The sequence below is a fragment of the Bubalus kerabau genome, chromosome 11 (genome assembly GCF_029407905.1).
Source record: "Bubalus kerabau isolate K-KA32 ecotype Philippines breed swamp buffalo chromosome 11, PCC_UOA_SB_1v2, whole genome shotgun sequence".
NCBI classification, from domain to species: domain Eukaryota; kingdom Metazoa; phylum Chordata; class Mammalia; order Artiodactyla; family Bovidae; genus Bubalus; species Bubalus kerabau.
In genome coordinates, this window is record NC_073634.1 from 41,105,290 (window position 1) to 41,129,713 (window position 24,424).

At 37.2% G+C, this 24,424-nt stretch overlaps 1 protein-coding gene across 6 annotated transcripts in view; it reads right to left on the reverse strand.

Annotated features, from left to right (window-relative positions):
- PNPT1 (polyribonucleotide nucleotidyltransferase 1) overlaps nucleotides 1–19,009 on the reverse strand; it is a 40,583-nt gene extending 21,574 nt beyond the window's left edge. For 2 of the 6 annotated variants that reach the window (XM_055540145.1, XM_055540150.1), the window contains exons 1-13: nucleotides 18,812–19,009; nucleotides 14,255–14,315; nucleotides 13,578–13,652; nucleotides 12,781–12,886; nucleotides 11,875–11,924; nucleotides 10,864–10,927; nucleotides 10,717–10,764; nucleotides 9,629–9,742; nucleotides 5,885–6,071; nucleotides 4,675–4,726; nucleotides 4,327–4,384; nucleotides 1,638–1,734; nucleotides 1,046–1,148 (exon numbers count right to left, since the gene is read on the reverse strand). In XM_055540145.1, coding sequence (XP_055396120.1) covers nucleotides 1,046–1,148; nucleotides 1,638–1,734; nucleotides 4,327–4,384; nucleotides 4,675–4,726; nucleotides 5,885–6,071; nucleotides 9,629–9,742; nucleotides 10,717–10,764; nucleotides 10,864–10,927; nucleotides 11,875–11,924; nucleotides 12,781–12,886; nucleotides 13,578–13,652; nucleotides 14,255–14,315; nucleotides 18,812–18,972 — 1,176 coding nt within the window. In that variant the 5' untranslated portion in view covers nucleotides 18,973–19,009. Of the gene's footprint in view, nucleotides 1–1,045; nucleotides 1,149–1,637; nucleotides 1,735–4,326; nucleotides 4,385–4,674; nucleotides 4,727–5,884; nucleotides 6,072–9,628; nucleotides 9,743–10,716; nucleotides 10,765–10,863; nucleotides 10,928–11,874; nucleotides 11,925–12,780; nucleotides 12,887–13,577; nucleotides 13,653–14,254; nucleotides 14,316–16,456; nucleotides 16,641–18,811 lie in introns of all 6 variants that reach the window. The other 4 variants (XM_055540148.1, XM_055540149.1, XM_055540147.1 and 1 more) reach the window with 4 other exon arrangements.
- Nucleotides 19,010–24,424: the final 5,415 nt, after the last annotated feature.

Here is a 24,424-nt window from a genome sequence, read left to right on the forward strand (position 1 = left end):
ATCTATAGGAGTGCCCTGGAGGTATGCACCCCACAGGGTATGGTTTATACCATTATCATGTTAACTGGCTATCATATAAAGAGATACTCATTCTTCATCAGGAAATACAACTGAAAGCAATGACATACCACTTTGTACCCATTAGGTGGGCAAAATTAGTGATTTACATAATTAAAGCTTTTTACCATACATGAAACAGTGCATACAAATATATGTTAAATATAAGAGAACAGATGCTTATGTAAAGGAAAAGAATAGGACTGATGTTCAGGCTAAATGGAGAAAACAAGTGAGAGCCTCAAATAGACCAACAGTGACAATGTCATAAACTGAGGAGTATGAGTGACTTGGGACTTTGCTGGTGGTCCAGTGGTTAAGACTCCACACTGCCAATGAAGGGGACAGGGGCTTAATCCCTGGTCAGGGAACTAAGATCCTACATGCCATGTGGTATAGCCAAAAAAAAAGTTGGGCTTCCCTCATAGCTCAGTTGGTAAAGAATCTGCCTGCAGTACAGGAGACCTGGGTTCAATCCCTGGGTCGGGAAGATCTCCTGGGGAAGGAAATGGCAACCCGCTCCAGTATTCTTCTCTGGAGAATCCCATGGACAGAGGAGCCTGGCAGGCTACAGTCCATGGGGTCGCAAGAGTTGGACATGACTTAGTGACTAAAGAGAAAAAGAAAGAGATGAGTGACCAACTTAGTGACTAAAGAGAGAGATGAGTAACTTAATTTTGTATACCTAAGATTAAAAGAAAAATGTTATAAAACTACGAGGTAATTTTAGAAAATGCAACTAATTCGCAGTGATGAAAGTTGCCTAAGGAAAAGGAGGGGAGCAGGAAGAAGAGACCAGACAGCAATGAGGAAATTCTTGGGGGCAACTGCTATGTTCATTATCTTTAAACATATTTTTAAAAAATAAGATCTTCTTCTGAATAGATAATATATTCCATATGCTAAAAACCTACATAAATGTACTTCTATTAGGACTATCTAAACAATCTCGTATTAGCAAATAATTGTAGCTTTGTACATATATTACCTGTGTCTGTCCCCTCTGAAATAATGATGATCCGTGAAGAATTTTAAACATATCTACCTCACAATTTATATTCCTAAGTGAAGTCAAATCTCGACCGTCACACCTAGAGTAATAAAGGAAATAATTATTTACAGCAGTGTTGAAAATCAGAAAAATCACATATTATCTCTTGATCACTACCATAAAGTTCTCTACTTGAACTGCATATCATAATCACCTTCAGAACTTTAAAAAATAATATAGATACCTGGGCCCCATCCCAAGTCCCACCGAATTAGAATCTCAGGGGCTGTGACCCATACACTTGTTAAAAAGCTCTGCAGGTAATTCTGACATGCAGTCATGGCTTTGAAGCAATGCTCTACACATGAAGCCTAGAGAGAGACAGTCAAAACATATCAACAGAATCCACACACTTGTCAACAGGTATCCATTTATAAAATGAATATTATATAATTATTTCCTGTTATTTAAAGGAAAAAATCATAGTTTCTAGCTTTCAGCTAGTTGTCACTTTCAAGGAAACTTGCAGAGAGTACATGTTTCAATTCCATCAAAAAAGGATATTAAAAAAAAAAAAGGATATGTTTACCTTTTGTACTCATTCAAAATAATACTTCTAAAAACATCCTTTGTAGCAATATTGAAGGATTCTATTATTTCACAGGAATCAACCTCTGGAAATTTTTCTATAGAAGAAAGACAAACCAAAACAAAGATTTTCTCTTTTTGGAAGATAAAATTTCTCTTTAAATTCAGTGTCAAATCAGTTAACTATGGAATTGAGCCAAAGGAGCTGACTGAACATTAGTCCTCTAAGCAAAAGTTTTTAAGTAGGAGAGACACAACTATTATACCTTAACTGTACCATTAATGGGAACCTAGTTTTCTTTCTACCAGAACAATAGCACTTTATAATCAACTATTTCATTGTTATCTGCATATCCAGCCAACCATTTTATGAGAAGATTTAACTGATGTTTTTAAGAGTAGTCTCCTTCACTGTTTTGCTTTAGGAACTTTTATTTTAGTCCACAAATAGAGGAATAATTTTCTTTATACATTAAAAATCCCTACTGACTAGTTTTTTTTTAATAGATTTTCTTTTCTTTATTTTTGGCTGTGCTTGGTCTTTGTTGCTGCATGAGCTTTTCTCCAGTTGTGGCGAGCAGGTAGCGCAGGCTTCTCATTGTGCTGGTTTCTCTTGTTGTGAAGCATGGGCTCTAGGGCGGGACTGCTTCAGCAGTTGTGGCTCCTGAGCTCTAGAGCACAGGCTCAATAGTTGTGGTACATGGGCCTAGTTTCTTCACAGTACGTGGATCTTCCCCGATTAGGGACTGAACCCATGTGTCCTGCATTGGCAGGCAGATTCTTTTATCAGTGAGGAAAGCCCCCTGCTGACTAGTTTTTAGCTAACAGTTATCAAGTTCTTTCATAACCCAGGTATTTTACATGTTTTTATTTAAATACCTTTAATCTTTATAGGAATCGGGGAGATAAATGCTATTACTGTTATCTCTGTTTTACAGAAGAAAAAAGAGGCCTGAAGAGAAGCAAGTTGCCTGAGATCACCCAGGTAGTAACTGACAGCTGTGACCTGAATAAAGATGTCTGTCTAGGCTTATGCTTTTAAATGTTAAGCTACTTTATCTTATTATCTTAACAGTTGATTCATGCCAAGTTCTAAGCACTGTTCTCTTAAGCATTTAGTTTATTAAATATAACTTGAAAGTGGGCAGAACAAAAGAAGTGACCACAGAGAGGTATATATTGTGTCTTTTTGTTAAGACGAGTAATTTTTAATATGAATTTTTATACTTTAACTAGGTTGCACTTAGAAAAATAATTAGTAACAAAACATTTAAAATATTATCCTATGAACCCAGAGAGTCAAGAAGGTATTTGACTCTGTGTTATTACTACTACTTTTCTTTTTTTACTGGAGTGGGTTGCCATGCCCTCCTCCAAGGGATCTTTCTGACCCAGGAATTGAACCCACATCTCTTATGTCTCCTATTTTGGGAGGCAGGTTCTTTACCAACAGCGCCACCTGGGAAGCCCCAGGACTATGTATTATTAAAATCACTTTCTTTTTAAATAAGGCAGCAGGTGTTCTACAACTTTTTTTTTTTTTGCATTCCCCCCCCCAACTTTTTATTTTGTATTGGCTGGTTAACAATGTTGTGATAGTTTCAGGTGAACAGTGAAGGGACTCAGCCATGCATATACATGTATCCATTCTCCCCCAAACTCCCCTCCCATCCAGGCTGCCACATAACATTGAGCTGAGTTCAATGTGCTATTCAGTAGGTCCTTGTTGGTTATCCATTTTAAATATAGCAGTGTGTACATGTCCAAACCAAACTCCCTAACTATCCCTTCCTTCCTTCCTTCCCTCCTTCCCCCCGGCAACCATAAGTTCATTCACTAAGTCTGTGAAGCTCTTTCTGTTTTACAAGTAAGTTCATTTGTATCGTTTCTTTTCAGATTCCACATATAAGGGATGTCATATGTTATTTCTCCTTCTCTATCTGACTTACTTCTAACCCCTAATAGGATGAAATATAGTGAGAAAAGACCAAACTTTTTCAATGGCAATTACACATATAGATAATGGATATAGATAATTATAGAAATACATAATGGCCCTAATATTGATGTTAGCAGCAAAATTTTTGTCTTGAGATATGCAAGTGAGAGGATATTTGTCTATTAGCAGAAAAATTAACAAGAACTATATGTCATGCGTGGTACACATCAGTTTGTGTGACTGCTATTAAGCAATAAAATCCTTTTAATAATTTTTAGAGAGAAAGATTCTCTAAAATCTAAATTTTATAATTCCACATGTTAATAACATCAGTTAACATTTACTGAACACCTGCTATGTGCCAGGCACAGATGTAAATGGTTTATTCATTCAGTCCTCACAAACCATATTAGAATTGCAACTTTATAAATTAAACTCAAGAATTTTAAAGAGTGTCTTTTAGGTTTTCATAGGACAGGATACAAGGATACCCATTTTGGAGTATAAGAGTTTGATCTAGAGAAGATTAGGAACACCTCAAAGCAGCATTTTTTGGTGCTCACTTTGGGTCAGGTGCAGTTCTTACCCATTCATAGAAGTCAGTTTAACAGTAACTTCAGGATGTATCATTATCACAAGTTTACTAAAGATAAAACTAAGGAGTAATAAGAATAACTGATTCTTAACAACTGAAATTTTAAAATCTATTATTTCCTTTATTTTTTTATACTAAAAGAAAAATAAAATTTACCTTTTAGTTGTTCCTCTGTATCTAATCTAATCTTGTTAATAGCTTCATCTCTGGAAATCTAAAAGAAAGTTGAAGTTATATGGCTTTTATATTTAACATTTCTATTTTTTAAATTACTACACAATTAACACATTGTAATAGTAATCAGATTTCCCTAATGGTAATAGTCTTTAAAAGACTGCAACTGGTTACTGATTTATAAGAAATATTACCTGTTTAATTCATTTAAATGTATTCACACTCCCTTTTTCATAAAAATACGACAAATATTCATAAACAAAATTGTGTGAGCTATGACAAAAAAGAATTCCCAGAACAATTACATAAACAAAATTCAGGTATACCTACTTTATCATGTTCATGATCTGTAAAAACTGTGTAGAGTTTTTCCATGGCGAGTCTATTTTAAGCAAAAAGTAAAGGTCAGCATAATATGTAGAAACATTAGACAGTGTTTATTATGAACAAGAGTGAAATATTAAACAGGCTAAAATACTTAACATTTCATAATTAAAAATATGTATTTATTGCTCTGTAACACTGCTGCTGCTGCTGCTAAGTCGCTTCAGTGGTGTCTGACTCTGTGCGACCCCATAGATAGCAGCCCACCAGGCTCCCCCGTCCCTCGGACTCTCCAGGCAAGAACACTGGAGTGGGTTGCCATTTCCTTCTCCAATGCATGAAAGTAAAAAGTGAAAGTGAAATCACTCAGTTGTGTCCAACTCTTTGCAACCCCATGGACTATTCAGTCCATGGAATTCTCCAGGCCAGAATACTGGAGTGGGTAGCTGTTCCCTTCTCCAGGGGATCTTCCCAGCCCAGGGTTCAAACCCAGGTCTCCCACATTGCAGGCAGATTCTTTACCAGCTGAGCCACAAGGGAAGGAGAACACAAATTTCTTTCTAACATATTAGGGGAATCACTCACACATACCTTCTCTTAACTGTTCAATTAATTTCATCTTAGATTTTTCTCTCTTCACTCACTCTCATGGAACCAGTTGCTTTTTTTTTTTCTATGCATTTTGGCTGTTATTGCAGGGAACCTTTGATTGGGTAGTGTTAAAACTCTAATCTCTAAGTAATGGCTGTGAGACTCATACTAAGGGAAATATTAACTTTTTCAGTTTATTTCAAGTGAAATGATTCTCTGGTCATTCATTCATAATTTATTGAGTACTTTATGTACAGGCACTATTCTACGACTGGGCATACAGTGGTGGCTGTATTTCTTTTTGAGAACCTCAAGTTTCCTTAGATATTCAAATATCTTATTCTTTATACTCTTCTTCCTTGACAGAGAGAGAGGAGAATTATCTTAATTTTGACAAGTACACTCACTCTCCCCTTTCCTTTGAGATTTAAACTTAGGTTCTTGAAGAGAGATATAGGTTTATCCTTCTAAAAGCATTAGAATGTTATTTATGGCAATGACTCTTAAAATAGAAAGCTGGTATTTAGGAAGTTATGTGTGGACACTGCTTCCATGAGAAGTTATTTCTGAGAGGAAATTAAATTTGGTGATACTTTCATATTTTCTTTTATACAGATGTTCTTACTTATGAGCGTGTTTGACAATCTCTGGCGAAGGGACAAATAACTTCTGAGGTGTCCTCTTGGTAACACCATTTTCTTTTACCAACTGCTGGATGCCTTGAATTATTTGTTGTGTATGTTTTACTCCCACTTTGATAGCATGGCAAAAGTCCTGCTGTAAAATATTCTCTGCAGAGGCTTCCAACATGACTAAAAAGAAAAAAAAAGAAAAAAGAAAACAAGACTGCCATTGAACCTTTTACCAATTTCCAAATGTTTCAAATTTGAATTTTCAAATGTCAAATTTACCATTTTCAAAGACCATGACATGACAAATACTACAGATCAATTTTCTACCTTTTTGATTTCTTTCCTCAGAATTAACACAATTCCAAAATATAAACAGTAGTAAATGAATAAAGAAACCTTGATATTTGAAGTTAAGTATATGTTCTTCATAAATTTACTGAGGAATTTCTCATTTAAAAAATGAAACAGAAAATGAAATGTGCACGCAATTTTTTGTAACAGCTCTATAAGATATAATTCAAATACCATAAAATTCCATCCTTTAACATATACAACTGCATCTATTTTTAAAATGTATTTAAATTGAAAATTTAAAATATCAGCACAGTAGGTGTCCAATAACATTTCCTGTTTAACAATTATTTGATGTGACCTCTCACTTAATTTGGTCCTTGTCATATTTTCTAATTCTTGCCTGGGTCAGGAAATCTTTGCAGTGATATTGTTTCAAGTTAGCCAACTAGAGGACCCAAGCTACTACCATAAAATGGTTGTTTTTAGTTTTGTAAAGTATAACTCCTGTGGAAAGCAGGCAAGCTCCAAAGTAAGGCTTCTAGCATTATAGCTTTGGTTTCTATAAGGCTGAATATGTGCGCCATTTCTGGCATCTCTCAACTTGTCCAAAGTCTAAGATCATATAATGCATAGCTACCATCAAACTAGTGTGTTTAACCACATCATGTTGTCATTAAGATTTATTATGGCTAAAAAGTCATAATGAATCACTTCTAAAAAGTCACTTCTAAGGCAGCTAAGCATAATCAAGAATGGAAAAAAAAATCTTATATGCTTTACATGTTGGAATTACATCAGTCAGCTAAAGCAGATCTGTGAAACTATAATGGAAGATCTAACATTTGTGTCACTGCTGTCTTGGAAAGAGGAGAAAGGTGGCAGGGCTGAAAAATACTGGGGGAAAAATAGCTGGAAATTTCCCCAATTTGGTGGAAATATAAACCTGCATATTCAAGAAGCTGAATAAACCCTACATAGGATAACCCAAGGGAAGACATATCATAATTAAACTTCTGATAACCAAAGACAAGGGAAAAAAAATCTTGAAACCAGCTAGAGAAAAATGACACCATACCCATATGGGAAAAGCAATTCAAACAACAGCAGATTTATCATCAGAAACCATGGAGGCCAGAAGGAGGAGGCATAATATCTTTCAGGTGCTGAAAGAGAAGAACTGTCAACCCAGAATCCTATTCCCAGTGAAAATATTTTAAGAGTGAAGGAGAAATCAAAACTCTTAAATGTAGGAGAAAGAAGAAAATGTGTCACCCTGAAATGGCTAAAGTAAGGTCTCTAAACAGTAAGAAAACAATAAAGGAAGAAACCATATTAAGAACATATTAAGCAGAAATATGGGTAAATACAACACACTGGAATACTTGTCTGGAATTTTCTAAACTGTTTGATGGTTGAAGCAAAAATTGTAACACTTCCCTGTTGTGGTTCTAAATGTAGAGAAATATTAAACAAATATACATGGAGGAGGATCAAGGGAGGTTAGGTTTCAGTTATTCACTTGAGGCACAAAGAAGCTTCCTCTGATACCATGATATGGAGATGGTTATAGCCTTTCTCTTATCTGTGTTCCCACGACATCTCCTCTCCCTTTCACAGAATTGGAGATTTAAAAACATGCATTTAATGTATGTAAACTGTACCTCAGTAAATTAATTTTAAAAAAAGCATAGGAACAGGTCAGAACAACAGCTGGAAGGCTGCCTACTGGGTTTCTGTGGCATGCTGCAGATACAGTAAAGATCCTTAGTTCATTCCTCCAGTATCTCTTTAAAATTAGAGTGGTTCAGACACAAAGGCAGATAAACATATATGACCATTTAGAAGATGGTTTATTTTGCATCTTAACAGTAATATTAACCATCTGCTTACTAGGTTCTAGGTACTATGTTGGGTACTCTACAAACCTTGACTCTAATCTTCATAATGGCCCTATAAAGTAGCCAAATCAATTTACTAATTGATAAATTATTAAATTTCTTTTTTTACTAATTTTGCTGAAAGTTACTAACTTTCAGCAGAAAAATTTCAGATATAGACCAACTGAACTTCAAATAGCAAACCAACACTCTACTCAGGGCCCTTTTTGAGATGCTCAAATATAATATAGGGGTCATTCATTATTCACAGCCTCCCCAAATCTTTAGAATCTTCTCTATATTATGATAGTTCCCCACCTTCACCTTTAAAAGGGAGGGTGACTTACTCAGTGGGCACACATCTTTTTACTATTCCTCCTGGTCCCTTGCCCCTGCCTGTTTTTTCCCCTCCTGCCTGTAAGTAAGATAAGTTGGCCAGAGTTCTGTTAGCTAGAGTTCTGGAATCTCATGGTCAGAGAAGCCTGGCAGGCTGCAGTCCATGGGGTTCTAGGAGCCGTACACGACAGCAACTACACCACCCCTGGTAGCCAGAACATAGCCATGAAGATTGGTAGCCAGTACACAGCCATGAAGATGCGAGCAACACCCTTAGCATAGCAGAGTAGAAAGCTATAATTCCTAAGACATTAGGGGAGCTGCTTTAACTGTCCTGGACTCATTATCTCTGAATTTTTGTTACTTGAGAGAAAATAAGTTCCCATCTTGTTTAAGCCTTGTTATTTAGTTTAACCACACAATTCCTAACTAACATGTAGATAACACACAATTCCTCTTTCATGTATTTTGTCTATCATCTAGTTCTAAGTCATTATGAACATTCCAAAAGAAGCAGCTGGAAATGAGGTATTTCACATGTTAACTGAACAAAAAAGGCACTAAAAGTTTAATAAGTTTACATTTCATCAAAATGTTCCCACATCAGAAGATTCTGTGTCAAAAAGTTCCAGACAACAAATATCAGGTAGCAGGATAAACTAAGAGACCTTATTTGTCCAAGGTTGCATGGTTAACTATGGCAGATGCTGGGTTTCAAACCCAAGTCATTCTGACTGTTAAAGGCTATTCCCCTTCAACAGAACCAGCCTCTGATTTTTGATCATGTTGATTATGGCATTTTAGTTGGAAGGAGTAAAGGTGACCCATGGTCCAGTGCATATTTTTATCACTAGTTTCCTATGAGGAAATATGATACCTCTTTCTCAGAGGACAACAGGCTTAGAATGACTGCATTAGCTAAATTAACATATTTAAACTAATAAAACAATTTATTTACTACCAGATTTAAAACTTCAAATTTTAGAATAGCTTATCAGTCTAAAAATAATTACTAAAATTATCTTAATAAAGATTTTTGTATTTCAATTAGTTATATAACATTCTATAATTCTAGGTATTGTTTGACATGAACAAAGAGGACTACCAAAATAGGGCAGCAATAAAACAAAACAAAAATTTTTATGGCTAATTAACAAAACACACATACATTTTTAGAAGCCAAAACCTGTACATAAAATCCAGAACAAATCTACCACATAAACTACTTACCAATCTGACTTTTAGGTGCTCCAGTAACCACTAAATTTAAAGTACTGTTAGCCATTTCTTTTCGTGTTGGGTTAACTACACATTCTCCATCAATCATTCCTATTCGTACTGCCCCTAAAATATATTAAAATATTGGCAATTGTTTAAAAAAAACTCAGTTTTCAAGACATTCCACTTATGGCTTCAATCCCTATCTTCAACTGTGACCACAATAAAATCGATGTTTCTATCGTGGTATTTAAGGACCATTGACTATACTACCTCACCCTATCTTCTGGCCTCACTGGGTGACTCAAGTTCAGCATTCATCTCTAATTATGCTCGTGGTCTTTTCCTAGTCTTGACTGTATTTTATCTTAAGACAAGTGCTTACCCTCTGATCCTGCTAAGGTACAGCATAAATGTCAGTGACTCTTGAGAAACCCTCTCTGACACCTAACTACACAAATATAAACCTGCCCTTCTCTATCATTTTCTTAACACTCTGACTATACTTTTATAGTATTGTTTATAAAAAATTATTTTGCTCATGCTGAAACCAAGAACTGTCTCATTCATCTCTGTACTGCTGATACCTAGTCTGCCTTAGTTCTTTCATTGCTAAGTCCAATATTGGGCATTTAGGACACTCAATAATTATTTATCTAAGAAATCATTTGTAAATTGCATGAATATAACTTACATGAGCTGTAAATTACAAACAAGTTTATATTTCACTATTATCTTGAAGCGAGTGTGTACCCTGACAATTTCTCAGTCCAAAAATAGAGGAATTCTTCAAACAGAAGAGGCAACTAAGAAGTCAGAGTATCTGAGAACATAAAATAATCTCTAACACATAACATATTGCTATAAGAAACAAAACCCAAAGCAAAGATAAAAGTGACTTAAAAGATCTGAAAGGACTCTTCTTAGAATGTCATTTAATCAGACTCCCCAAGAAACAGTAAATCAAAGCTAATAAATCTATGTCCTTGCTATAGCATGCTCACTCCAATTTTTTGAAAAAAAATGTTTCTTCAGTGATCTTAGCCAAAAAGCTGAGAAGTCATAGAAAAAATGTTTTTTATTTTCAAATCCTAACTTACCAATAGGTCCATTCCAAGGAATATCTGATAATGAGAGGGCTACAGAAGCTTTAAAAAAGAAAGAAAATAAAAGCTGAAATAAAAATATTTCATTGCTTAAAAAAGAAAATTAACAGTAATAATTTTAATCTTTATTTTTATACTTACCACCATTAATTGCTAGGACATCAGGTTCATTAACACCATCTACTGCTAACAGATTACAAAGGATCTAGGGCAAGGGAAAAAATGCAAAGCACTTAAAAATCTACTTGATTTGGGAGGATTATCATTTGGAATAACATTTTGGCCTAAAATATAGGAAAACTATATGATATGGTTCAAAGCAAGAGCTTTGTAGTCAAACCCCTTACTTCTATCATTTAACTACATGCTTGACCACAGAAAAAATTACTTAAGCCTCAAAAGTTTCCTCATCTTTAAAAGATAAAAATAATGGTATCTTCCTAAAAAGTTCTTAGGAAAATTATAGGAAATACTGTGTATAAATTATTTATAGTACTGAGCAGTAAATGTTAGTTAGCTATGTTAGTAAATGTTACATAAAAATATTGTCATCTTCTGTTTGTTAAGCATAAGACAAATTACATTGTAATAAAATAACTTCTCGAGGCAGTGACATTCTGACAGGAATATTTGCAAGGCATATTTATTTTTTCACACATAAAATAGTTAATTAAAGTATATAAATGGGTCACTATTACAAAAGAAGGTAATATTCAGAAAGTAACAAAATATAACAAAGCAGAGGTTTAGAGAACCCAATGATAAAAAATAGGTAATAAAGACTATGTTGACAGTCCTATGTCTGTTACTAATATGACCTTCGAGGCCCAGTCTGAACTGTCCCCACCCACCTCAATTACTCTAACCTTTTTTCAAATTTACCAATTTCTTTCCTGCCCAAGGATTTTGTGCTTCCTGTTCCATCTTCCTCCACTCCTACATTGGTTAATTCCTACTCATAATTCAGGTATCAGCTCATACTGATACCAAATAAATGTTAGGTTTTAAAAAGTAATGTAAACTGCAGCAGCATCACCAAAAATTCTTATTTTATACTGTTATAATGTTTGGCCTAGGAAGTATTAAATAGAGATTACATCTTTTTCTTTTCTTTACTGACCTGGAAACAAATAAACCTAAAACAGAACATACCTGTGTATCATAAAAGTAGCCAGCTGGAAAGAGAGGTCTAATTGAACGATCTGCCAAAAGAAAAAAAAAGAGGTTAAATCATTACTAGCAGAAATTGCTTAACAATTCAACACTTTTCCCTCATTAAAGACCAAGCTAAAAAGTAATGTAACTAGCCATTTAATAAAACAAAACAATAACAGCAAAAACAAAACCCTTGGACTAATTTACTCACAGGGACACAGATAAATATTAATAGACACCAGGTCCTAAAGATGAAAAACCAGCAGGACTGGAGCACCCAAGTGTAAAATTGGGGAGCAACTTTTCATTCTGGTTCCACAGACATCAGAATTCATTGCTTAATTGTTATTTATTTATTTAAGCAGAGGAAAGAGGCTTAAGACCAACAGCACACCAAAACAAAACCCTTCCTTGGAATCCTTGGCATGTGTATAAATATAAAGTAGAAATTTTGGTTAGAAGAACTATAAACTACAAATGATCCCATGATATTTAAGGATATCAAAGATTTGAAAAATCATAAACATATTTCAGTAGCTGATGAATATAACACTTTCAGGAATTACTATGCTGAACATACAAATGAAAAATACTTAGGACAGGTTCAACAGAGTAGAGGTGTGGGCCACAGAATTTATATGATTAATAGAGATTCATTCATTTGGTCAACAAATATTTGTTGAATGCCTCTTTTGTTCCAGGGAGTATGCTAGGTATAGGGGATTCAGTATTAAACAAAAAGTTTTTTCTCATGAAGCCCACATTTGAATCAGGGGATACAAAAAGTAAATAATCTTAGGTTGTGTTAATGTAATGAAGAAAATTTAAGAGATATTATAGAACACAGATGGAAGAGAAGAGATACTAACACAGGTATGTATATCAGAGATCTTAGTATCTTACCTATTACTCGACTTGTAAGAATTTCTTTATCAGAAGATCCAATCTCTCTTCTGAGATAGTTTGTGGGAATCCTACCTGCTGCAGCAGCCTTCTGTCTATAGTCAACCTGAAGGAGTGAAGAAAAAAAAATGCTGTTCCTTTGACTGACTTTTGTAGTAGCAAATTTTCCCCAAGAAATTACTATGGAGATAAAATTGTCCTGAGGTTGCCAACAACATACTCCTAAGACTAAGAGTGAATATCTTGCTTACTTTTAGTGTTTTGTATCTCTTAGAGAAAGGAGAGATGACAGAAATATTCAGTAAACTGATTTTTTTAAAAGCCTTCCACTACCCAGTTAGATGACTGTATAGACTCAATACTTCCCACAGTAGCTTATCCTGGTCAAGTTCAACACTGCCTTTTTTTTGTATCAACTCTTTAACTGCATTTCCCTTATCATAATAAAAGAAGCCATAAAATACTATTTTCACCAAAAATATACTTGTAGACTCATACAAAGGGAAATCTACAAAAGCAATGAATTCATTGCTTACTAAACATCAAGGTACTTGTGCACTTCCACTGTTTCTGTCAACTTGATAAACCTGGATCTTTAAAAAAGTATGATGACCACTGATATAAGAACTGGTTATGAAGCTCAGTTTAAATTCTTTTAATGACTCAATATCAAACAATTAAGGAAAATCCTTTATTGTGCAAAGTTTACAATTTGTACTCACTAGACATTGGACAAAAATATTATAAATTCTATATTTATTCTATATTACAGTTCAGAAAAATCAGCAAATACTTACCACCAAAGGCATGAATTGGGAAGGTGAAGGTTTTGTTTTACTGACTGCTGTGACCATCACTGCAGTGTCACCTGACTTAAACATAAACAACACTGGTAAATTCCTTTAAAATTAGATATTAACATATAAGCAGTTATTCATATAAGACTGAATCCTCCCTCAGTTAAACCCAAGGAAAGAGAATTGTTATTCTGTGACACTGTGACTATGAAAATAATTATTCACAAGCAGTCCAATCTTAATCCCTTCTGCATAATCATGATCTATATTAGAACAGTCACTAAGTTTTTCAAAAGTAACAGAACTAAAAGGGAAAAGGCTCACTGATAGCTTAGTCACATCCAATCATATTTTCTACTTTTTATTAGGAAATTTAGGCTATAAATAAAAAATTATTACTACTGAAGAAACCAGTAAAATTACTTTCTCTAGAAAAGCATTACAGAATTTATTAACAGAATAAATTAGAACCCCAAGTTTGGAAGAGACCTTAAAGGTCATTTAGTATATCTAGTCCTCCGACTCCCCGGTTGTCTGGAATGATGCTGACACTACAAATGGTCTGAATTAATTTCCAGTACCAGAATTCTAAGAAGTTACATGATGTCACAAAGATATTCAGTACCAGTCTCCATAACCATTTTTAGGATGAAAATTTAACAATTTGGACTTTTTACCTGTACTACAGCAGAGCCATCTGCAAATCTGGCCAGTTTTCCAGAGGATATTTCTAATTTTCTGTTCAAAATAAAAATCCAGTACAAAAGGACTTAGGTCATTAGTACAATTCCTAACTTAGAATAAATCAGTCAAAGATTCTAAAGAACTAAAGGTCCCATAGGCCTCCAACTACCAACAAACAAACAAACAAACAAAAAAGGGACAGAGCTCACTATCATTACCGAAGATTCAAGGGGAGGTTAAGATCTCCTTTATAAAAGATACAGAAACCAAGGCACAGGAGTAATTTGAATGACAGAGTATTTCTGAAGGGAAGAAGCTCCTTTCTTAATTTCCCATTTATCACATCTTTTGTCTCTTGTCTTACCATTCTTGCCTTGTTGACGAAAGTAGCCTTTTAACACACAAACTTTATCATTTCTCTCCTTAATTCCTTTAAAATCTCCCTCATTGCCTTTAAAATATAAGCTCCAAAATTGCCAACAGAAACTTTCATGTTCTACAACACTGCCAAGATAAGTCAGTCTTTTCAACCAATGGTGCTGGGACAACTGGATATCTATATGCAAAAAAGGTGCTAAAAGTTGGACCCTTTCCTCATATTATAAATAAAAATTAACCCAAAATGGATTATTGACATAAATGTAAAAATTAAAACTATAATACTCTAAGAAAAAACACACGAGTAAATCTTCATAAACCTGGGTTAGACAACATCTTCCTATAGATGACATCAAAAGCACAAATAAAAAGGAAAAAAAAAATAGATAAATCTCACTTAATCAAAATTAAAAACTTTCATGCTACAAAGGACATCATCAACAAAGTAAAAGAAAATCTACAGAGTAGCAGAAAGTATTTGGAAATCATATACCTGATAAGGGACTTGTATCTAGATTATGTAAAGAACGCTTACAACTCAAAAAGAAACCCAATTTTATAAACTGGTAAAGGATTTCAATGTTTCTTCAAGGAAGATCAACAGTACTGCATGAAAATATGCACAACATCATTAGCCGCTAAGGAAATGCAAATCAAAACCACAATGAGATACTATTCACATCTACTAGGATGGTTATGATGGGTATGTGTTGATGGGCGTGAGGAGAAATTGGCAGTCTCATAGACTGCTGACTGAAATGTAAAATGGTGCACCTGCTTTGGGAAGTAATCTGGCAATTTCTCAAAAGGTAAAACACAGAAGTACCCCAGATGTTCTCAAACACAGGCTTGGATTAATAGTCAAATACCAAATCCTCCCACTTTCTTTGTCCTTTCTGTTGATCTACACAATGTCTCCTTTAGGGGTCCCAGACCACCTACCTGGGGAAGGCAATGGCACGCCACTCCAGCACTCTTGCCTGGAAAATCCCATGGATGGAGGAGCCTGGAAGGCTGCAGTCCATGGGGTCGCTAAGGGTCGGACACAACTGAGCGACTTCACTTTCACTTTTCACCTTCATGCATTGGAGAAGGAAATGGCAACCCACTCCAGTGTTCTTGCCTGGAGAATCCCAGGGACGGGGGAGCCTGGTGGGCTGCCATCTATGGGGTCGCACAGAGTCGAACAGGACTGAAGCGACTTAGCAGCAGCAGTAGCAGACCACCTACCAGATAGTTCTGCCTTGGTGACTGACCTAATTTAAACTTTTTTCCCCCTAGGTGGTTACTTTCCATTATGTCTCATGATCTCAGCTGGTGTCTAACTGACACATGTAATTTTTTCCTGTATTTTATGGTGATTTTACCTCTTATCAATTTACTTGCCAATATTTTAATGTATAAAATATCTCCAAATATATATAAAAGATTGTTAACATATCAGTGGCTTCTGGAATTGGAACTGGGTGGCTATGGAACTGTATGAGAAGATTTTTGAGCTTTTTAAATATTGAATGATATGAGTGAATACCTAATCAAAATATACTTTTGAAAAAAATAATAAAAAGGGTAAAATGAGAAAGGAGGTCCTACTGGTGGGCAAGAGTAGGAGGAGATAGCTTAGGAAGAGAGAAGGGAAAAGAGGAGCTAACTACCACAGGAAGTAGAACTCCAGGGAGAGAGAGAGATTCAAGTATTTTTGGAAACACTTGCAAAATGGTATGGAATGTAAACACCTTCCTCTTAGAAAAATTCAGTGGTTCAAAACTCACGCTACCCCACCCCCACTCCCGCAAAAAAACAAAACAAACACCCACCTTTATGATTGGGCCTTGCCTTTGCTGCCAAACTCATATTTTACTTTTCACTCCATCCACAGTGAGTTATTTGTAGCTAGTCAGTACACTCTCTCACTTCTCTGCAATTGCACTTGCCATCTTCTCTGCTACTTTCTCCTTGATAATTCCTTTTTGAGTTTCAGGATTCACCTTCAACAGCAAGCTTTACAGTGGGATAAACACCCCTTTGTGCTCCTTCAGCACGCTATTCATACCTTTCCCACAAACTGATTTTCTCAGCACTGAATCTGTGTTCTTCCTCATCAGACTATCTCTAGTTGCCTTGGAACTCAATATAGTAAATGCTCAATAACTTGCTGAAATGAAAATTACTACAAAGTTTATTGTGAATAGTAAAGACATTTACCACAATAGTATACACCCTTCTAGGACATTGTAAAGAATACATATAATAAGTATCAAGTTGGTGGTACAAAGCAGTCACCCAAAAAAGTTTGTTGCAAACTTATGACAAAGAAAATAATTGACCCAGCAGGTATGAGATTTATGAATTTCACTGCTACAACACATGACACAGGTTTAAAAATAGGTTACAAAAAAAATCCCAGTTGACTAATAAATCAGATTCAAAGTAGACTATTTATCAAAAATTTGGAGGGCAAACCTAACCTTGTTGTTTTGAGTCCCTGCTGCTGCTGCTAAGTCACTTCAGGCGTGTCCGATTCTGTGCGACCCCATAGACGGCAGCCCTCTGGCTCCCCCATCCCTGGGATTCTCCAGGCAAGAACACTGGAGTGGGTTGCCATTTCCTTCTCCAGTGCATGAAAGTGAAAAGTGAAAGTGAAGTCGCTCAGTCGTGTCTGACCTTTAGTGACCCCATGGACTGCAGCCTTCCAGGCTCCTCCGTCCACGGGATTTTCCAGGCAAGAGTACTGGAGTGGGGTGCCATTGCCTTCTCCAGTTTTGAGTCCCTAGTGCCTAACAAACAGTAGATGTCTGTGTAATGAAATGTTCTGGGGCATTTCTTCAGAGAAGAATAGATTTTCAGTCCTTGAAGACTGGAAGAGATATCTTTTCCCTCAAAAATCAGAATCAAAGAATGCAAGAGGTGGAAAGAAAGACCTTAGAGATTATCTAGTCTAGCAGTCAACAAACCACAGCTCTTTTCTTTTTATAGTCTTTAACCTAACAACTTTTTTTTTTTTTTTTTTTTTTTTACATTTTTAGAGGGTATGTAAACGCATATGATTACGTGACCTACACACAGTAGGCAAAACCGAAACACCCAGCTTTATGATTTGGTCTAAAATATTTACTATCTGACCCATTATAGAAGAAGTTTGCTGACTCTTGATTTAATAAAAGTCTCCTCATTCAGGGGAGTGGAAGGAGTGGTGACATAACTTGTTCAACGATCATTAAGTCAGGGAGGAATTGTTGGATTCAAAGCCAGATTTTCTGACTTTTGTATGAACTAGAGTCAACGTTTTTTAAAAAATACATGTGAAAAGTATATATAAAGTATTAGAAGTTTCATTTTTTAAAATGAATCCCATACTACTTTTATAAAAGTCATTTTAGAAATGAATTCTGGCAAACAAACCCCAAGAGAAAGTATCAATTTGAAACACAAGTTTAAAATCCACCTAGTCTCATAGGAGTAGCTTTGACTGACCCTGAGAAAGTTACCTAAGCTTCTCTGAGCCCCTGTAAAATGAGAGTAATAGTACATTTACTATAGGCTTCCCAAGTGGCTCAGACCGTAAAGAATTTGCCTGCAATTCAGGAGACCTGGGTTAGGAAGATCCCCTGCAGAAGGGAATGGCAACCCACTCCAGTAATCTTGCCTGGAGAATTCCATGGACAGAGGAGCCTGGCTGGGGTCGCAAAGAGTCCGACAGGACTAAGTGACTAACACTTTCACAGGCTTTAACAGAGTATCATATAACCAGCGTCAACAAACTGATTTTGTCCTTCCCTTCCTACCCGGAGTCATACGGGCCAAGCTTCTTAGGCAGTAAACTGGATTGAAGGACTTAAGCATCAATTGTTAACGCGTTATCTTTTTCATTTCATAGCCGAGGAATCACCAAAAGTAAAGAGAACGGAAATCAGGTGGGCAAACTCAAGTTGGGGAAAAGCTCGGAACAGGGAGGGAGGGAGGAAGCAGCAGCAAAGGGCACGGTACTGAGACAGCAAGAGAAGTAGGGGGATGGGGGTGGGGGTACCAAGAAACAGGTTCCAAACACGGAAAAGGAAATTTGTAACTTAGGTTTAGGGTAAAGAGACTTGGGTTGCCGGATTCGTACTCTAGGAAGTGAATGTACTCGGACCCGCCTTGTGAATGGGCAGAGAACACACACAGTTCCTTACCTGCTGCCTAAGTCCACGGCCACGGATCGCGGCCCGGTGCCACCCCATAGTGCTCGCACCTGTAACTGGGTGAGTGTCCTATCCCGCCCTGGCAGACGGAGGGGACCATCGCTCAGAGGCCGCAGCCGGAGACACGAGCAGCAATGCCTGCAGGCCGCCATGACACCTGGCACGCGATCAGCCCGGGCCGCGCCCTGATTGGCTTACTCGGCAGATAGTGGGGCGGAGCCTGACGCAGTTTCGTTTCCGCGGTACCGGGGGGAACGCCGGGGAAGCGGATACCTGGCCGCTTTCTACGAAGCGTAGAGAGGGTCAAAACTATCTGAACGCAGTTGCGACAACTCGTCCTTTATTAGCCAATCAACAACAATTAGAAAAATAATGTGAGTTTTTTGGTTTGTTTTTCATTTTTCTATCGTAGTTTAAAAGAGAATCTAAAATAGCACAAGTATTTAAAAGAGTATTGCAGTAATAGAAGTAATCAGAAAACACATTGTTGTTATCTGGCTTCTGCCAGCTGAGAATTAGGAGAATTTGCATAGTGGGCCACGGAAAGAGACTGTTCTGTCTTCCATCCTCCCCCCGGCTTTTATTTTATAAATTTCAAGCAACAAATATATTACTACTTTACCAAGGGAGTACCAATACCACCATAGGAGCCCAATTTATTTCTAGTAAGTTAATTTCACCTCTGGTTGACCTATGTTATCATTTTATGTATCATTATGCTCATTTGGGTTCAATTCCATTTTAATATTTAGCAATTAATTTCTCTGCCTATTTTTGTCAAGTGTTAATACTTTCTAGACCAACTTGCCACTATTTTTTAAAAGTTTTGGAAAATTAAAAAAAAGTTTTTGGAATTTGATTTGATAAATTTCTAGGGGGTGGATAAATTTCTCCCACCCCTCTTAATCCAGTCTGTTGGAGAAATCTTTATATAGTTCCTGGAATGAATCAAATGATTATTCTTCTGAGGATCATATTTCTCTTTTAGGGTCATAACCCTGTTCCCCAAAGAAATCCAAACAACAAATTGCTCTCACGAGCAATTCCAATCATTGATTTGGAATTTCCAAGTCAATAGAAGGGATTACAGATAACTCTGTTTATAGGTATTTAATGTTAAAGTAGTTTTTGCCTTTTTTCTACCTTTTTCTTTACCTTGTGTTGCCAGTGTTTTCAAGACCAATCCACTGAAATCTGTCATAAGGACAAATCTATCAGAATCTACCTGCCACAATTCAATATGATTTTAGTTTTATAAATTAAGAATATTAAATCACCTTTTGGTAAAGGACCTAAATACTGTATAATCCTTTTCATTTAGGCCTAATAGTTTAGATCATAGAATTGAAGCTGTTACCAATCCTCAAAGAGTCAGTGACCCCTCAATTGGTCCTTTGCCTGGAGTTGCAAATGCCATTCAAATGAAGCCAAGTTTGGTATAGTACAGCAGAAGTTTTATTTGTAGATCAAGGAATGGAGAAAGGAGAACTCATACTTTAAAAACACCTTCTCCCCAAAGGGAGGAGGAATAAAGGAATTTTAAGGGGTAGAAGGCAGATAAGTCATCAGGGCTCTAGGAAAGGAGTGGAGATTGCCAGCGGCTGGGGTGTAGGTAGTCTTTCACACTTCTTTGCAGAAGGCAGGAAGTATGCCTAGTATGCCTCAGTCAGTCAGTCAGTTCAGTCGCTCAGTCCTGTCCGACTCTTTGTGACCCCATGAATTGCAGCATGCCAGGTCTCACTGTCCATCACCAACTCCCGGAGTTCACTCAGACTCACGTCCATCGAGATGGTGATGCCATCCAGCCATCTCATCCTCTGTCGTCCCCTTCTCCTCCTGCCCCCAATCCCTCCCAGCATCAGAGTCTTTTCCAATGAGTCAGCTCTTCACATGAGGTGGCCAAAGTACTGGAGTTTCAGCTTTAGCATCATTCCTTCCAAAGAACACCCAGGGCTGATCTCCTTCAGAATGGACTGGTTGGATCTCCTTACAGTCCAAGGGACTCTCAAAAGTCTTCTCAACACCACAGTTCAAAAGCATCAGTTCTTCGGTGCTCAGCTTTCTTCACAGTCCAACTCGCACATCCCTACATGACCACTGGAAAAACCACAGCCTTGACTGGAGGGACCTTTGTTGGCAAAGTAATGTCTCTGCTTTTCAATATGCTATCTAAGTTGGTCATAACTTTCCTTCCAAGAAGTAAGCACCTTTTAATTTCATGGCTGCAATCACCATCTGCAGTGATTTTGGAGCCCCCAAAAATAAAGTCTGACACTGTTTCCACTGTTTCCCCATCTATTTGCCATGAAGTGATGGGACCAGATGCCAAGATCTTTGTTTTCTGAATATTGAGCTTTAAGCCAACTTTTTCACTCTCCTCTTTCACTTTCATCAGAGGCTTTTTAGTTCCTCTTCACTTTCTGCCATAAGGGTGGTGTCATCTGCATATCTGAGGTTATATTTTTCCTGGCAATCTTGATTCCAGCTTGTGTTTCTTCCAGTCCAGCATTTCTCATGATGTACTCTTCATATAAGTTAAATAAGCAGGGTAACAATATACAGCCTTGACGTACTCCTTTTCCTATTTGGAACCAGTCTGTTGTGCCATGTCCAGTTCTAACTGTTGCTTCCTGACCTGCATATAGGTTTCTCAAGAGGCAGATCAGGTGGTCTGGTATTCCCATCTCTTTCAGAATTTTCCACAGTTTATTGTGATCCACATAGTCAAAGCCTTTGGCATAGTCAATAAAGCAGAAATAGATGTTTTTCTGAACTCTCTTGCTTTTTTGATGATCCAATGGATGTTGACAATTTGATTTCTGGTTCCTGTGCCTTTTCTAAAACCAGCTTGAACATCTGGAAGTTCACGGTTCATGTATTGCTGAATCCTGGGTTGGAGAATTTTGAGTATTACTTACTAGTGTGTGAGATGAGTGCAATTGTGCAGTAGTTTGAGCATTCTTTGGCATTGCCTTTCTTTAGGATTGGAATAAAAACTCACCTTCACCCCCTCCCCACACCTTCCTTGGGCAGAGATAGTAGCACAATAATGAAGCAAAGGTAACTTTTGGATAGTTCCAAGTCCTGTCTGTGTAGGTGAGTTCCTGTGGTGAAGTCAGAAGGAGTTCAGGGCAGTTGACCACTACATAATCTCTCAGCACAGCAGCAAAACAACTCTGTCAAATACAAGATGATTTTGAAACCAACAGAGATAAATCAAGGCAAGGATCCATTAGTTCTCAGGGGCTGGTATGGGTGACAAAATATCTCCTTTCTCCATTCCTTGATGAATGAATAAAGTTTCTGCTGTACTACATGGAACCTGGTTTCATTTGGTTAACGTTTTCAACTCCAAGCAAAAGACCCATTGACCCATTGAGGGATCTCCAACCCATTGGGGATTGGTAACAAAGTTAGTCTTGAGTGGTCCTAGTCTTGGCTTTGCCATTTCCTAGTTGTCTGACCCGATCTCTCTGAGCCTTAGTTTTCTCATCTATAGGAATGGATAATAATACAAATCTCACAGGACTTTTTTTTTTTTAATTTAAGATTAAACATGACAGAGGGTGTAAGGTGTTTACGTACCTGGCACATTGTCAGTTCAGTTCAATTCAGTCTCTCAGTTGTGTCTTGACTCTTTGCGACCCCATGGACTGCAGCACGCCAGGCTGTCTTGTCCATCACCAACTCCAGGAGCTTGCTCAAACTCATGTCTATAGAGTTGGTGATGCTGTCCAACCATCTCATTCTCTGTTGTCCCCTTCTCCTCCTGCCTTCAGTCATTCCCAGCATCAGGGTTGTTTCCAAAGAGTAAGTTCTTCACATCAGGTGGCCAAAGTATTGGAGTTCAGCTTTAGCATCAGTCCTTCCAATGAATATTCAGGACTGATCTCCTTTAGGATTGTCTGGTTTGATCTCCTTGGAGCCCAAGGGACTCTCAAGAGTCTTCTCCCCAACACCACAGTTCAAAAGCATCAGTTCTTTGGCACTCAGCCTTCTTTATAGTCCAACTCTCACATCCATACATGACTACTGGAAAAACCATAGCTTTGACCAGATGGACCTTTGTTGGCAAAGCAATGTCTCTGCTTTTTAATATGCTGTCTAAGTTGATAATAACTTCTCTTCCAAGAAGCAAGCGTCTTTTAATTTCATGGCTGCAGTCACCATCTGGAGTGATTTTGGAGCCCAAGAATATAAAGTCTCTGACTGTTTTCATTGTCTCCCCATATATTTGTCATGAAGTGATGGGACCAGATGCCATGATCTTTGTTTTTTGAATGTTGAGTTTTAAGCCAACTTTTTCACTCTTCCCTTTCACCCTCATCAAGAGGCTCTTTAGTTCCTATTCACTTTCGGCCATAAGGGTGGTGTCATCTGCACATCTGAGGTTATTGATATTTCTCCCGGAAATCTTGATTCCAGCTTATGCTTCATCCATACCGGCATTTTGCATGGTGTACTCTGCATACAGCAACTCAATAAATGGTAGATTCAGCTTTGATTCAGTCTTTTCTTAATTTTCCCTCTAGTTTTCTCTGTTTGAAATACTGAACTACCTTCTTTTCTTCAGAAAAGAAGAAAAATTTCTTTACAGTCATAAAGAAACCATGGGTCGGTTAGTTTTCATCCAGTTGGAAATGCTAGAAAGCAGAAATCGCACATTGAACTCCCACCAATTTCCTCCCACCAATCCAAAATAATTGAAATGGTAGTAATTGGATCATAAACTGAAAGGCAAATGTGGATGCTGAGGTATCGTGGCAGAGCTTTGTTATGAAGTAGTCATCCAGACTGAGCGACTTCACTTTCACTTTTCACTTTCATTCATTGGAGAAGGAAATGACAACCCACTCCAGTGTTCTTGCCCAGAGAATCCCAGGGATGGGGGAGCCTGGTAGGCTGCCGTCTGTGGGGTTGCACAGAGTGGGACATGACTGAATCGACTTAGCAGCAGCAGCAGGAGCAGCAGTCATCCAGATGATCCAGACTATGTTCATATTAAGCATTTTAAGATTGACTTAGAAACATATGAGGTTTACATTCTTGTGGTTGCAGCTACCAAAGCTGTGATCCATGAGGTTCAATCTGAAATGTCACATTCTAGAAGTACAGTTCTGCCAAGTCTAGTTCAACAGCCAAAATATAATTTAAAATCAACTTCTTTACCTTGAAGCACATTAAAGGTGATCCAATTTAAATCCACCAGCAATGTTTCTCAATGTTTCTCTTTTCCTTCTCTCTTTTCTTCAAACTCCAGTGAACCTGCATCAAAACAATTAAGACCACTGCACCCTCGGAGTAGCAATTTCATTTAAGTAAAACACCATTGCATTAAATGATTGCTAATTAAAATTTAATTTGGTTTGTAGCTTGGTTTAAACCATATATATATGTACATATATACAAATTTGTTGTTGTTTAGTTTCTAAATTGTGTCCTACTCTTTGCCACCCCATGGACTGTAGCCTGCCAGGCTCCTCTGTTCATAGGATTTCCCAGGCAAGAATACTGGAGTGGATTGCCATTTCCTTTTCCAGGGGTTTCTCCCGAGCCAGGGATCAAACCCATGTCTGCAACATTGGCAGGTGGATTCTTTGCCAC